We start from the raw sequence: 15,303 nt of genomic DNA on the forward strand, positions 1-15,303 counted from the left end.
ACTGCGAGGGTACCTCTGGCATCTAGTAGGTAGAGGCCAGACATGCTGTTAAACATCTTACAATGCACATGACAGCCCCCTCACAACAAAGAATTATCTGGCCACAATGCCAAGAGCACTGATCACAAATAAATGCTACAGAATGAAGGATTTCAAAACAAGCCAGTGCCCCACCCTGAAATTAGTCAGTACCCCATCACAGTGTTAAGAAAAGGACTTTCTCTAATTTACATTCTTATAGAAATTCTCAAGACCATTTAACAAGGAGGTGGGAGGGATCACACTAAAGCGCGCTTTGAGGTGCTTCTAAAATATGAAACTTGGGATATTTCCCTCCCCTTCCTTCTCTTGCAGGGTAAGCTCACAGTCAGATTTTTATTTCATGTCACAATCAAGCAAAGGCATTGTTTAGGGTCCTACAAAGCAACAGCAAAGACCTGCCCTAAGAGTTAACCCAGAGAAAATGATTTATAAACTGCCTATATCATGTGGAATAATTGTTTAAAAACTGATGAATAAATCTTCTTGAGATGTAATCTTTATAATGAACCTCATTTATATTGTGTGGGGCAGAGGGAGTAAAGATCCGGGAAGAGAAGAAAAACACTCAACCACTTTTAAGAGATTATTTGCAGGAGTAATTTATCAGAAATCACAAAAATGTGTTTTCAATGGAAAAAATTCAATTGATAAAAAGAGAAAAAAGGAAAAGGGTCTTTTCACATAGTGTCCACCCAAAGCTTAAAACCACTGACACAGTTCTTGAACTTTATCACCCAACATTTTGTGACAGCTACTGGCCTTAATGGTTATATGACAGATTCTGTTGGAGCAATAGGAGAATTATTAGACAAGTTAACAGCACCCATTCATAATGAAAGAAATCATGACACAAGCAACATCCTTGACTTTTCAAGATCTTATATAAATCTTCCTTTATTACCTGGTAATAGATGTAATATAAAGTATAAATTTCTCAAGGACAGAAACCATGTCTTATATTTAATACACACTGAATAAAGTACCTATTTGAAAAAATCATTTTAATGAAATTAAGATTTTTTTCAAGGTGGAGAGATTGAGGAGTAACAGTAACATATAGGATTAGTTTATCTGATCTACCCACTGTTTCCAAAAAAATAAATAAAATAAAATTAAATAAATAAAAACAAACAACTACAACAAAACAGGTCCATAAGGAATGAGAATAATTTTTTTTCAATATGCCTTACTACATCTAAAAGTGCAGTATAACCAGAGGGCTAAGATTGAGGGATGTAAAGTCAATCATTGGCTAGCTGGGTGACCTTGAATAAGTCACTTAACCTCTCTGGGCCTCAGGTTCCTCTTTTATGAAAAGGTGGACACTAGCCATACCACTGCTTTTATAGGAGGACTGGATGAGATAATACACATCAAGAGGATACCTGCACAAGGGCCCAATGAGCAATAACTGTGATTATTTTCTTATATTAGTGCTGTGATGGTGGAAAATGTTGGGCATTGCACAGAGGCGGAGTAGAGGGGGAAGAGAAGGGGAAGCAGGAGAAGGAAAAGAAGGCGAGAAAATGGCAGCTTGCTAAAATTGGGTAGGAGAGCTTCATGTGTTATTTACTGAGAATGAAGCCTGGGTCGGTGAGTCTTCACAACCCCTTCCCCTTGCTCCACATCCCGTCACCCACCCCAGCTCCTGCTTCGTATCTGCAACCTACTCCCTTCTAGGGGTACTTCTCCAAATGATATATGACTTCTTTTAGCAGTTGCCCTCTCCCGACTTTGCTTCAGATCCACACTTTTCAAAGGTGTAGTCTTTTGTCGAAAGTTTTCTTTGCATCTATTGAGATGATCATACGGTTTTTCTCCTTCAATTTGTTAATATGGTGTATCACGTTGATTGATTTGCGTATATTGAAGAATCCTTGCATTCCTGGAATAAACCCCACTTGATCATGGTGTATGATCCTTTTAATGTGCTGTTGGATTCTGTTTGCTAGTATTTTGTTGAGGATTTTTGCATCTATGTTCATCAGTGATATTGCCCTGTAGTTTATAAGACACTGATGAAAGAAATTAAAGATGATACAAATAGATGGAGAGATATACCACGTTCTTGGATTGGAAGAATCAACATTGTGAAAATGATTCTACCGCCCAAGGCAATCTTCAGATTCAATGCAATCCCTATCAAACTATCACTGGCATTTTTCACAGAACTAGAACAAAAAATTTCACAATTTGTATGGAAACACAAAAGACCCCAAATAGCCAAAGCAATCTTGAGAATGAAAAACGGAGCTGGAGGAATCAGGCTCCCTGACTTCACTATACTACAAAGCTACAGTAATAAAGACAGTATGGTACTGGCACAAAAACAGAAAGATAGATCAATGGAACAGGATAGAAAGTCCAGAGATAAACCCATGCACATATGGTCACCTTATCTTTGATAAAGGAGGCAGGAATGTACAGTGGAGAAAGGACAGTCTCTTCAATAAGTGGTGCTGGGAAAACTGGACAGGGACATGCAATAGTATGAGATTAGAACAATCCCTAACACCATACACAAAAATAAGCTCAAAATGGATTAAAGACCTAAATGTAAGGCCAGAAACTATCAAACTCTTAGAGGAAAACATAGGCAGAACACTCTATGACATAAATCACAGCAAGATCCTTTTGGACCCACCTCCTAGAGAAATGGAAATAAAGACAAAAATAAACACATGGGACCTAATGAAACTTCAAAGCTTTTGCACAGCAAAGGAAACCGTAAACGAGACCAAAAGACAACCCTCAGAATGGGAGAAAATATTTGCAAATGAAGCAACTGACAAAGGATTAATCTCCAAAATTTATAAGCAGCTCATGCAGCTCAATAACAAAAAAACAAACAACCCAATCCAAAAATGGGCAGAAGACCTAAATAGACATTTCTCCAAAGGAGATATACAGACTGCCAACAAACACATGAAAGAATGCTCAACATCATTAATCATTAGAGAAATGTAAATCAAAACTACAATGAGATATCATCTCACACCAGTCAGAATGGCCATCATCAAAAAATCTAGAAACAGTAAATGCTGGAGAGGATGTGGAGAAAAGGGAACACTCTTGCACTGCTGGTGGGAATGTGAATTGGTACAGCCACTATGGAGAACAGTATGGAGGTTCCTTAAAAAACTAAAAATAGAACTACCATATGACCCAGCAATCCCACTACTGGGCATATACCCTGAGAAAACCATAATTCAAAGAGAGTCATGTACCAAAATGTTCATTGCAGCTCTATTTATAGTAGCCCGGAGATGGAAACAACCTAAGTGTCCATCAACAGATGAATGGATAAAGAAGATGTGGCACATATATACAATGGAATATTACTCAGCCATAAAAAGAAACGAAATTGAGCTATTTGTAATGAGGTGGATAGACCTAGAGTCTGTCATACAGAGTGAAGTAAGTCAGAAAGAGAAAAACAAATAACATATGTTAACACATATATATGGAATCTAAGAAAAGAAAAGGTCATGAAGAACCTAGGGGAAATATGGGAATAAAGATGCAAACCTACTAGAGAATGGACTTGAGGATATGGGGAGGGGGAAGGGTAAGCTGTGACAAAGCGAGAGTGAGGCATGACATATATACACTACCAAACGTAAAATAGATAGCTTAGTGGGAAGAAGCCGCATAGCACAGGGAGATCAGCTCAGTGCTTTGTGACCACCTGGAGGGGTGGGATAGGGAGGGTGGGAGGGAGGGAGACGCAAGAGGGAAGAGATATGGGGACATATGTATATGTATAACTGATTCACTTTGTTATAAAGCAGAAACTAACACACCATTGTAAAGCAATTATACTCCAGTAAAGATGTAAAAAAAAGAAAATTAAATTAAATTAAATTAAAAAAGAGAAAGTAACACACAGGTGGTCTCTGGGGAATGGAACGGGATGGCTATGGGGAAAAAAATAAAAAGGTGTAGTCTTCAACCACTAAGACTCCTCTCGCTACATTTACCAACGCGCTCCTGTTACTTACTATATAGCTGCGAGACAAGTCTCAGAACTTATTTCAATTTATCGTTGTGGCATCTGATGCAGCTGACCATTTCCTTCCTTTTTAAACTCTCTTGTGCCTCAGCTTTGAAGACATTATTATCTGCGGGTTCTCCTACCATCTGACTGCTGCTTAGCTACTTACTAATCTGTGTGGGCTCCTTTTCAGCATTCCACCACTTCAATTACAGTGCTCACCAGATCCCCATTTTTTGCCGTCCTTTCACTTTCCCTTTTTAATTGTATCCATTCACACCGTTATAAGTACCACTTATATGCTGACAATGTCCAAGTTCATCTCTCTGGTCATGACTTCTTACTAAGCTCTAGACCTGTATTTTCCAATCTCCATTTGGAGATTCCATGTGTGGAGAAAAGTCAGCGTTTCCCCAAAATGAACTGTCTTCCCACACACCTCAATCCCCTGCCCACCCCCAAACTGGCTGCCTTTTTGGTGTTCCCCATATCAATAAATGAAACCATCAGAAACTTAGGATTCACCAAGTCCTGTCACTTCTGCCTCGTAAAAGCCCTGATTTTGTATCTTCTCCTTTACATCCCTGTCTCCGTTCATCAATTCTTTCTGGATTTTTGTAGTGGATTTTCACCTTATCTCCCAACCTTTGGTCTTGCTGCACCCCTCATACTTCAAAAGCATCTTCCTCAAGTGTGAATCTGTTCAAGCGATTCTCCTACTGACATCTTTTCATGGGACCCTACAGCCTTTGGAACAAAATGTAAGCTCTTCTGCAAGCTACAAAAATGGTCTATATAATTTGAGCACCACTTATGATCTCAATACCAAATCTTACCACTTCCTCACTCCCACTCCCAAATCCAGCCATTTAAAGCTACTTGCAAATTCCTAATCCCATTTATTTTTCCTGTTTTTTCTCCTATATGCCACTCTTTCTGCTTAAAACATTTATCCACAGACCTCTAACCCCCATCACCTAGTAATTTCTACGTAATACCTCAGAATTCTGTATTTCCAATATGCCCTGTGTATTTCTGCTTTCAAAGAACTCAATGGTCCTACATTGTGATTCTTTCCACCTTCATTGATCTAAATAGTAATTTTAAAAGTGTCTTGAAGTTGAGGCCTACAAGTCCATGCTCTGTCTCTCCACATGTATGATACTATGTAGTCAAACTTCCAACCAACCCTTCCAACCAACCGTTGTTTACAGAGCAAAACCACATGGAGAGAGATACTACAACCTTGGCTACATGTATTTTATACACATCAATTAGGAAGACAATAAATATGTAACATATCAGGCAATTCGAAATATCAAATAACAAATGAATGGTGAAATCAACAAGTGACAAAGGAACGCATGGGAGATACAGACATCTAGGTACTCAAGTGGCTGCTCATAAAAATTTTTAGAGAAAATGCTTATGTTAAACATAAGTATGATAGGAGCCTGCAGTAGGATTAACGATAGTAAACACCAAGATATTAAGTTTCATGAGGTCAGGGAACAAGTCATTCTTGTTCGCTGCTGTGTCCCTATGGCCTAACACATAGCTGGATTATAGTAGCTGCTAAATAAGTATTTGTGTTGAATTGAATTTTAAACTGTGCAGCTGGTGATGCAAGAAAACATCTGTTTAAAAAAAAAAAAGGCAGCACTTTTCACCATTTGCCATTCCATAAAAAGGTAATTTGTGTATATGTTTACTAGAACGCTTTCCTCAAAAGTGAAATATTGCTTCACTCTTCGGTTGGCAAATGTGTTGTTCCAAGATGGAGAAGAATCTGCTTTAAATGAAGAGAAAGCTATTTCAGTCCATAATCCTCAGAGCCAATTTTGGATCTTAAAATGCATTTTCATCAAAGAATCTTAACAAAAAGAGTCCTGCCAATTTAACCAAGACATCTAAAAATGTTTCATTCTAAAGCCAAGCTTTCTGCTCAGGAACATTCTAATTGAGATCGTGTTCTTCCAAAGATCTTCCACTGGGTCAACAGTAACCTGAGTCACATGGGTGAGTAAGATACCATCATCACCCTCCTAAGACCTCAGAACTGCATGCCATTTAGGAATTCTGCATTTTTCTAACGTTTATGCTGGATTTCCAAGTTTCCTGGAATTTCTTTGTACCCAACAGAGCTATTATAATAAACCAAAGCAGAAACACATGTAACTTTGAGTTAGAAGTCAATTTGGCATGTCCCTCTCATTTCAAACATATAGAAACTGAGACCACATAATGTAAATCACTGACCCAAGTACACTTAGGGCAGCAGCTGGAATGGACACTGGGTCTCCTTAGTGACAAGCTGATATTCAGTCTTCTATATAAGCTATGTTCATGGGACACAAGTACTTTCACTTGCATCATTTTATTAATTCTGGTAGTCACCTAAAATATGTAAACGGGGACTATTATTCCCTTTTAGCAGGTGAAGAGATCAAGCCCCAGGACTTCCCTGGTGGTCCAGTGGCTAAAACTCCATGCTCTCAATGCAGGGGGCCCGGGTTCGATCCCTGGTCAGGGAACTAGATCCCACATGCCTCAACTAAGAGTTTACATGCCAGAACTAAAGATCCTGCGTGCCGCCACTAAGACCAGGTGCAGCCAAATAAATAAATAAATATTAAAAAAGAGAAATCAAGCCCCATGGGGCTGTCAATTCCCTCAGGTTGACTGAACAGCAGAAACAGAACTAGTATTCAGGTCTTTCTATCTTTGTCATTTACCAGGAGCACCACATCGACATGGGCCATTTTTCCTTTCAGTACACATGAGTCAATGACAGTCTAAATGGTCTGGTGCCTACCATTCTTCAAAGGAAGATTTGTTATAATAAAAGAAAGCTACAATTACCAGAGGTTGCAGGCCACAAAGGATAATGAGGCAGAAACATGTGCGTTAATCAATTTTGAGGTTTCACTTAAATAATCAATCAACCATTCTTCCAGAGATGAATCTAATCGAAAGATCCTAACCCTTTAAGACCTGTATACAGTGGGCAATATCCCATAAACAACTTCTTTTATTTAGACATCAGGGATGGAATTTCCCATCTGTTGCTTCAAATCAAATAACCATACTTTAAAAAATAGTATATATCACAAAATTTTTCTTTGAAGGATTAAAGTCACTATGATTGTTAATCATAAAAGTGTTAATTTTTCAACAAGTAAAACTGTGTCTGGACAAGTCTACGTGTGTTAGCAGTAGGCTAAGAAAGGAATCTAGCATGGAATTTTTAATGCTTGGTTCTAATCATTAATGCTGCAGTACTGGCCTATTTACAACCTGACGTTTGTTTCTGCACTTTCAACATCCCGTGATTTTTCTGCAACAGTAAATAGCTTTAAGAGATGACACCTCGCCTTAACTGGGTCTATATTTTGACTAGCAGGTCTTGGCATCATGTCCAGCTCTGACACCTCTCCAAAATGCTGCATGCTGGTGAAAAATAAACAGAACTTAACAAGAAGAAAAAAATGCCACTACTCTTAAACCATTTGGGGATATAATAGGTCTAAGTTCTCAGCTAACTTATACATCTAAGTTCTAATGCAGCGACTTCTAATCATCTCATCATTGTCTCTTTAGATTCTAAATATTTCTTAATTTTTCCATAAAGTCTCACCTTTCTTACGCTCTGAAGAGGAAGGTGACAGAATAAAATGTGGGAAAAGAGCATAAGTATACCAAAATTCAAAAGACAGGACACACAGAACCACACCTGATTTCCATATCACTTTCTTTTTAGCCACACAATTTAGATTCAAGTACCTAGGACTTAGCAGTTACCCACATGAGGACATTTTCTATTTTTATGGTAAAATTCAAAATATAAACTGATGAAAGACCTCTAAAATTTCACAAAAGTGAATATTTGTATATCTGAGAAGTTAAATGTTTAGTTTCCCAAGAAAGAAATATTCTCTACCACACAGGAGATTCTCACAATGTGTGGGAAATCTATGGCTCTGAATCATCCAATAGTGTCTTCAGTCTGTGTTCATATCCTATATCATAAAATGCTTTACCAATAATTAGAATATCACAAGATACACATCCTTAAAAACATCACTGAAAGAGTTGAATGTTCTCTGGAGTAGTCATAGATGTTTCATAAGCTTGTGATAGCTCAGGATTATCACCTATCTTTGGACATTGTATAAGGTTGGGCTGGTTATTTGAGCTTCCTCTATATTTGAATCCTGGAGTGATGAAAATTTATATCCTGTTAAGAGCATATCCACTACCTAGTATTTGGCTCTCGAGTGAATAAATAAGTGTCCTAACTGTCAAGTCCTGATGGCTGGCTTAGAATTGTTTTGCATAAAACCTTACACACTAGACCCTCTTCTTTAACAGTGCATCCCATTTCCAGGCAAAACTACACTACAATACAATCTTCTGCAATGTGCTAAAATCCTATTAGGACTGAAAGTAACCCTGGCATCTTACAGTCAAATGTGGCCTTTCTAGAGAGACTTTTCCAAGGGTGAAAACTTCAAAAACACACAGTAGGAAAGTCACTGAAGAAATGGCGCAAGTAAGCCGGGGTATCTGGGACACTTATTGTCTTGTATGTCTGCAGTGCCCCAACATGGGCAGCAGGGGGCGCTCCTGCATGAAGCAATCCTCCCCTCAGCCCCCACCCCCACACACAAGTGTTCCCGGGAGGGGAAGACGGAGGCTTTTTCTCTTAGCACTTGCCCCAAGACCAAGGAGGGGGTCACTAAGGAGTGCTGCTGTCCATAAATCACACAGGCTTAGGACATGCGGTGAATACCACTGCAGAAGTGACCAGAGATGACACATAGGTCTGAGCTTGCCTTTTGAAAGCAGGGTGGCCAATTTTTATTTTATTTATTTTGGGGGTTAAAGAAGCAGGTGAACCATGGACAGGGGGCGGGGCTTACCATCAGCTGTAAAGAGGCCGGCTCCAAAAGCAACAAGTGGATATCAGTATCCGAGGGTCGTTTATTCAGCCTCTCCACTACTACAGTTTAGTTCCCAGGTTATATTCTCTGTGAAATGTCAAATCAAAACACTTCCCTTTTCTCTCCTCTTCTTTCCTTCCCTGACCCCACCCCAAACTCAGAAAAATCACTTGATGAAGTGTGCTTCCCACGGAACCTTAGGAAATGTGACTCCTGCAGGGGTTCTCCTGCATGTGGCTGCGTTTTGCACGTGAACATGTGATGCATTTTACACCCTCTTCGCCAAGTCCCACGATTTCAAACCAGGTTGGAAAAATCTTTAGGGACCAGAAAGAGCCAGCTCTGAAGCCTCAAAGAAAGTGGGCTGCAAAGCAAAATGCCCTGCCCTCACCCCACTTCCTACACATACTCATGCACACCCCACCCTCACCAGTTGGATCCTTTCTCCTTCCTGTCCCCAAATGAAGGTCTGCAGAGACACAACCATAAACCTCAATACTCACCATATTGACTTCAGAAACCATATCGATGCTGGCAATGTCAATGTTCATTCCCACAGCCACGGGGGGACCTGCAAACCAAAATGGCCAGCCACGTGATTTCTCAGAACTTCGTGCATTCTTAGCAAGAGTAGTCCCCGGGCACGGGACACTCTGCCCCAAATCCCTTCCCACTGTTCACACTCAAATTCTTCAATTCTCTGCTCCTTTTTAAAGAGTGACAGGTACTCCTCTGGGAAATGCTCTATTGAACAGGCACACACGTGTCCGATGGCTGAGGGATTCCACCTCTGTCTACATATGTAGGTGTCTTAGCATGAGAATACACACAACCACAAAAGCACCTGAATCTGGCTAGCCCAAGCGAAATGTTATATATTGCACTGAAACCCCCTCCTCATTTTTCCCACCCCCGCTTCTGTGCAGGTTTTAACTCTTTGAGCTTTGTTTGCATATCAGTGTATCTAAGGCTGCAGAAAGAGAGGTCTCTAGCCCTTCTCCCACTACCCTCTGTATCCTCCGAGCCCCCCAGGCCCCTCTCCCCCCACCTCACTGTCCCCTGCAGTGAGGTTTCCAGGACTGGATAATATCCAGACACCAGCCAATTTAAACCATGGCTAGAACTCTTCCAAAGTAGGTGGGCACAGGGGGTTAATGCGACTTCTCAACCAATTGTCTGCATATCTTGTCCTCAAAAATGTTCCCGATGGCCTTCAGTAAGCCAGGTTCACCGGGCACACCATTAACTAAACTTAAGAGGTTTGTATCTCAAGGAAACAAAGACAGTGAAGCAAAGGATTTAAACAGTGAAGCTGAAGGACAGCAGTCACCAGTACAGGCTAAGAGGGTCTCTCTGAAAGACCATCTAAGTGCTGGAGAGTAACAAACCAGCTTAAGTTTGGATCAGTTTCTCAATATTGTAACACAGAGACATGTTCAGTACACCACATGCAACCCACAATGAGGGAGAGGGAAGACAGCGCACAAAGCTCAAAAGACAGCTTAGGCTATAGCTGCTGGGCTGTTTCTTATTTCCAAGGCAACCCCATTACCTCCAAAATCTGGTCTCAGCCGAATATCATAGCCTTTCAGGAGTCTATCCACCGTCTCTTTAACCAGCGACATATTACTAGGGTCATTGACACTAAAGAAAGAAAAGACAATAAACAGGCATCAATAAGACAGCAGGCACAGCGCTTCAGCATCTATCTGATCCTCACTACAGATCCTTGCTCACAGAGGTAGGCAGGCAGAGCCTTTCAAAGTGAAAAAGGAAAGAGAAACGCTAGACACACTTACCTCTGCGCACAGACAGCGGCGATTATTAAGGGGAACGGCCAGATCCCAAAGTAGCCCTTTTTCCGGACTCTCCACATCCCTTTAGTTTTGGACGGGATTGAGGGTTTCACTGGAGAGAGGAGATCCAACTTAGTCTGCCCAGTGCAGTAATTCTAATGTGAGGCGCATGCGCAAGGCGTACCAAAACATCAAAGGGGCAGCAGCGGTTGCCTGGGACCGAGAAGATTTTCTTGTTAAGGAGGAAAAAAAAAAAAATCAAAGGGGGAAAAAGGAAAAACATATATATGTATAATATATGCGTATTTGAATAATATAGAAAAGTCACCCCACAGGAGGACCCGGAGTAAAATCTTTGTTGTCCTTTTGTTAAGACAAAAACAACTAGAGAGTCTGTTAAGTTTTGGTACTTGCAGTAGGCAGTTTTGCACCTCGCGGGTTGTGGGGTTTTGGGGTGTGTGTGTGGGGGGGGTGGGTGTGTTTCCCCTTAAATATGCAAAACCAGATTAGGAATTTAAAGAAGAGCAGGTGTGTAGTGCTAGGGGGAAGATGGGCGCCTGAGAGTCCACTTCTGGTCTCAGCAAGCGGCGGGGTGGGGGACGGGGAGGGAGAGAAATCTGAACTTTATTTCCGTGGCAAATAGCATCCCCTGCCTGGGGCGAAATGGGTGCTGGAGGCGGAGGCGGGGGCGGGGGGGGCGGAGGGAAGAGGAGGGAAGGGGAAGGTGGGAGCGGGAGTGAAAGGGGGAGGGAGGAAAGAAACCGATGGGAGGAGTGTTGAGCAATGCGTTGGATTTGGGGCCGGGAGTGGAGGGGGGGACGTAGCATGGAGAATCAGACAGACAAGGAAATTAAAAAAAAAAAAAAGGAAAGAAAGAATAATACCAAAATGCCAAAATGATGCCTGGTCTTTTCTAGGAGTCAAAGAGCAAGCTTTTCTTCACTACTCACGAGCAATTTCTTTCTCCTTCTCCTCACCCTTTGCCCCCTATCCCCAGAGAAGAAAACCTCGGGGTCCCGGTTTCTCACCGTGTGACGTGCCTGACCCGCTGGTCCGGATTATTTATAGCAGGAAGGGCGGGGGGCTGGGGGGGGCTAGGGGAGTAGAAAGACAGGGCTGTCTCTCAAGGTTTCGGTCTGATTCTGCATTGGGAAATTCTTAGTAGGGAGGGTGGAGTTTGCAGGAAGGGTTGATGGGACTTGGGGGCCTAGGGATGCCGGGTGGCGAGAGGCTCCGGCGGTGACCGGGTGCAGGAAGGGCTGGCGGCCGGGTGGGACTCGCCTGGCGGGCACCCACGCCCCCTCAGAGCACGCGCACTCGCGCGCACACTGGCGGCACCCTCCCCGCCCGCCGCGCGCCCCTCCTCACCTCGCCGGCCTGCGCTCGCTGCCCACTCCCGCCGCGCGGCGCTGCGGTCCCCGGCTCCTCTGGCCCTCGGCCCCTCGGGCCCTCGCCCCTTGGCCCCGGCCGGGGAGGGCGGGTGGCGAGGACAGACACCTGGCAGTGCCTTGGGACGCAAAAAACCAGGGCGGTCCCCGGAAGGCGGGCGAAATGAGGAAGGGGCTCGGGGCCTCGCGGGGCTCCGCGTCCTCCCGCGGGCTCCGCGCCACCTCTTCCTCGCTCCCCAGCTCGGGGCCAGGAGGGACTCGCACGCCCCGGGGTTGCCTCTTCCCTGCAGCCGGAGGCTCGACACGGCTCTCCGCGGCCGCTGGGACCCAGAGGCAGCAGCGAGCGAGCGAGCGAGCGAGCGAGCTCCAGGGTTCGAGAGGAAGGGAGATACACGGAAGAAATCTTTCCTCGGCTCGCGGGAAAATGATGCGCCGCGGGCGCCCGGAGACGTTGCTAGTCTCCGGCAGCCGGGCAGTCTGAGGGTGCTTCGGCCCGGGACGGACTCTCCGGGTTCTCCCGAGTTTATCTGGCAACAGAGGAGCAGGGGAGGGGAGGACAGGTGCTCCCGCTCCCCCCTCCCCCTCTCCTTGGTGAATACGGGAGAAGTCGGAGCTGGAACCTACGTTCCGGACCCCAAAGCGGAACTTCTAACTCCTCCTCCTCCTCCTCCTCCTCAGCTTACCCTGTAACCGAGCGCCTACTACGTGCCAAGAGTGCTTCATTAGTTCATTCTTACAAGCCCAGATTTAGCCAGCACCTCGCTTTCCCCACATTATGGATTTAGAAACTGGCGCGCTAAAGCTAAGGAAATTGCCCAAGGTCACCCAGGTGGCTAGAGGTGAGACCGAGATTGGACGCGAAAGCCAGCGACCCTAACCATTAGACGAGACGGTCTTGACTCGCCCGGACCTTGCCGGCCGCGGACTCCTCTTGCAGCGCAGCTCCTGCTGCCGCCGAGCCCCCGGAGGCCTCGAGAGGCGCGGGCGCGCGCCTCGCACCAGGCTGGCCCCGCCCCCGTCTGCGGAGAGGAGGGGGCGCCCGACGCCGCACCCGGACTCCTCAAGGTCCTGGCCTCTTCGGCACTCTTGACCCATTTATACCTCTTGGCAATCTCCCTCCTCCCCCGCCAAGGTCAGGGGTCATTCTGGGGCCGCCGGGTACTGACTCCAGGGGCAGTGTGGAGGCGGGAGGGCTGCTAGGCGGGAATCTGACAGCTCCCCGAGGACAGAAGGCGAGCGGGAGGGGAGTTTCTGGATTTGAGACGGTAAAACAGCCTCTTCAACAGTGCAGACGTACAGATTTAGAGTGTGGCGGTCTCCCAGACCCTAGGAGTCGGTCCAAAGATACACACACACGAACACGAGGGGGGGGGGGGGGGAGAATTCCCAAAGGATTCCCAAACAGTTGGACTACACGAACTCCTGAAGCCCTAGAAAGCTCCTCTTCTTCTTGAAAACACCTTGAAATAGGGTTTTCCTTCTGACAGGGTTATCCACGTTGCACTTGCTGCACTACCGGCTCCTCTTATTTAGGCTCAGTTCAATTTCGGTTGAAAGAACAGAATTCAGTGAACACAACGAAACCACGAATACCATCAGTCATCATCCACTAAAAATAATAATAATAATAACAGCCCAGGGAAAAGTTAAACAGTATTTATTGAAGACCTAACATAAACGGAAAATTAAGGGAAAGGAGGCCGAACAGCTAAAGTAACCTGCGTCTCAGCAAGTAAGGCAATAGCACAGTGCCAGCAGTTTCAAAGGAACTGGAGGCAGACCTTTGGGCTCAAATCCCAGTTCAGATACTTATTGTTTTTGGGACTTGGGCAGGTCACTTAATTTCTCTAAAGCTCAGCTTCCTCTTCTTTAAAAATTAAAATATAGTGCCTTCTTTGTTTGCTGTAGAATGATATAAACATATGTGTAGCATTTGGCATGTGATTAATAAATATCAGCAGTTTTTAGTGAATAAGGAAGGCATAATGAATGGGCAAGAAAGCGAACAAGGTTTAATAGCATTAGCCTATAAAGACTGAGTGGACTTCAGTTTGGTGCAATGATCCTGAGAAGGCATAGATTAGCCTGAGAAGAGAGGAGCAGATATTCCAAGGGAATTAAGATAAGGGTAAGAAGAAAATGTATTAAAGACCCAAGCAGCAATCAAAAGGACAAAAGACAAAATCGTATTTATTTTCTTTATGTGGTACCATCTCGTTGTTATTTCTTAATAATAACTATAACTAATATAATTAGAGATAGTCCTACTGGTTACAAAATCTGAGATCAATTTATGCCTAAAGTGGGTCTCATTTTACAGCAGAATCAACAGCAGGATATCTCTCTGGAAGACTTGGCTGGTAATGCTGCCTAGGAATGTGAAAATTGGAACAATAATGTGCAAGGGAAGGCACTGCTGGATTCTGGAAATGTGTCAGTTGCTGGAGAGCATCCTCCATGATCCCAGATGTACGATGAGAAGGCAATATGTAAGTACTCTTAAGCAATCATGATTCAAAATCATGTCTGAGTATGAAGCATACAAATGCCAAGTAATAACCATCACTAATCATATGCTATTTGTCTTTGCTATAATATTTATTCATTTGTTCAGTAAATATGTACTGGGCACCTACTCTACGTCAAACATTATTTGACGAGCACTAGGGATGATGTGTTGAAAAGGCAGACATGGTCCTTATCCTCTTGGAGCTTACGTTCCAGTGTGGGAAAGAGCAGTATAGAAGTGATAACACAGGTAGCATGTATTGTGAAGTGGGGAAGATAGGATATTATGGAATGCATAACTGATGCAAATAACTCAGTTTGAGGATTTGGGTAAAACTTGCCTGATAGAGTGATGTTTTCATTGAAATTTGAAAGATGAGTTAGCCTGAGGAAGAGTTGGGGGAAGAATATTCCAGGAAGAAGAAACAGTATGTGAAAATATCCTGGGCCAAGAGAGGATGGCATAAATGAAGAATGAAGGAAGAACAAAGACTAGGGGACAAGGGTAAGAGTGGCTCCAAGAGTGGTGTGTCTGGGGAGCTGGGCAGGAGCAGTTTGGTTCCACTGACCTGTTGAAGTAGAGTGACAAGATGACTTTTAATCACACTGGAGGAAGGTGGTAATGGCTAGAG

At 43.7% G+C, this 15,303-nt stretch overlaps 1 protein-coding gene across 2 annotated transcripts in view; it reads right to left on the reverse strand.

Moving 5' to 3' along the window:
• The window catches only part of GABRB2 (gamma-aminobutyric acid type A receptor subunit beta2), a gene marked incomplete at both ends in the record, with an annotated part of 285,391 nt that extends 274,536 nt beyond the window's left edge, over positions 1-10,855 (reverse strand). For both annotated transcript variants that reach the window (XM_079702368.1, XM_079702367.1), the window contains 3 exons: positions 9,483-9,550; positions 10,532-10,623; positions 10,779-10,855. In XM_079702368.1, coding sequence (XP_079558494.1) covers positions 9,483-9,550; positions 10,532-10,623; positions 10,779-10,855 — 237 coding nt within the window. The remainder of the gene's footprint in view (positions 1-9,482; positions 9,551-10,531; positions 10,624-10,778) is intronic.
• Between the last annotated feature and the right edge of the window lie 4,448 nt (positions 10,856-15,303).

This window comes from Hyperoodon ampullatus (assembly GCF_949752795.1).
Source record: "Hyperoodon ampullatus genome assembly, chromosome: 4".
NCBI lineage: Eukaryota > Metazoa > Chordata > Mammalia > Artiodactyla > Ziphiidae > Hyperoodon > Hyperoodon ampullatus.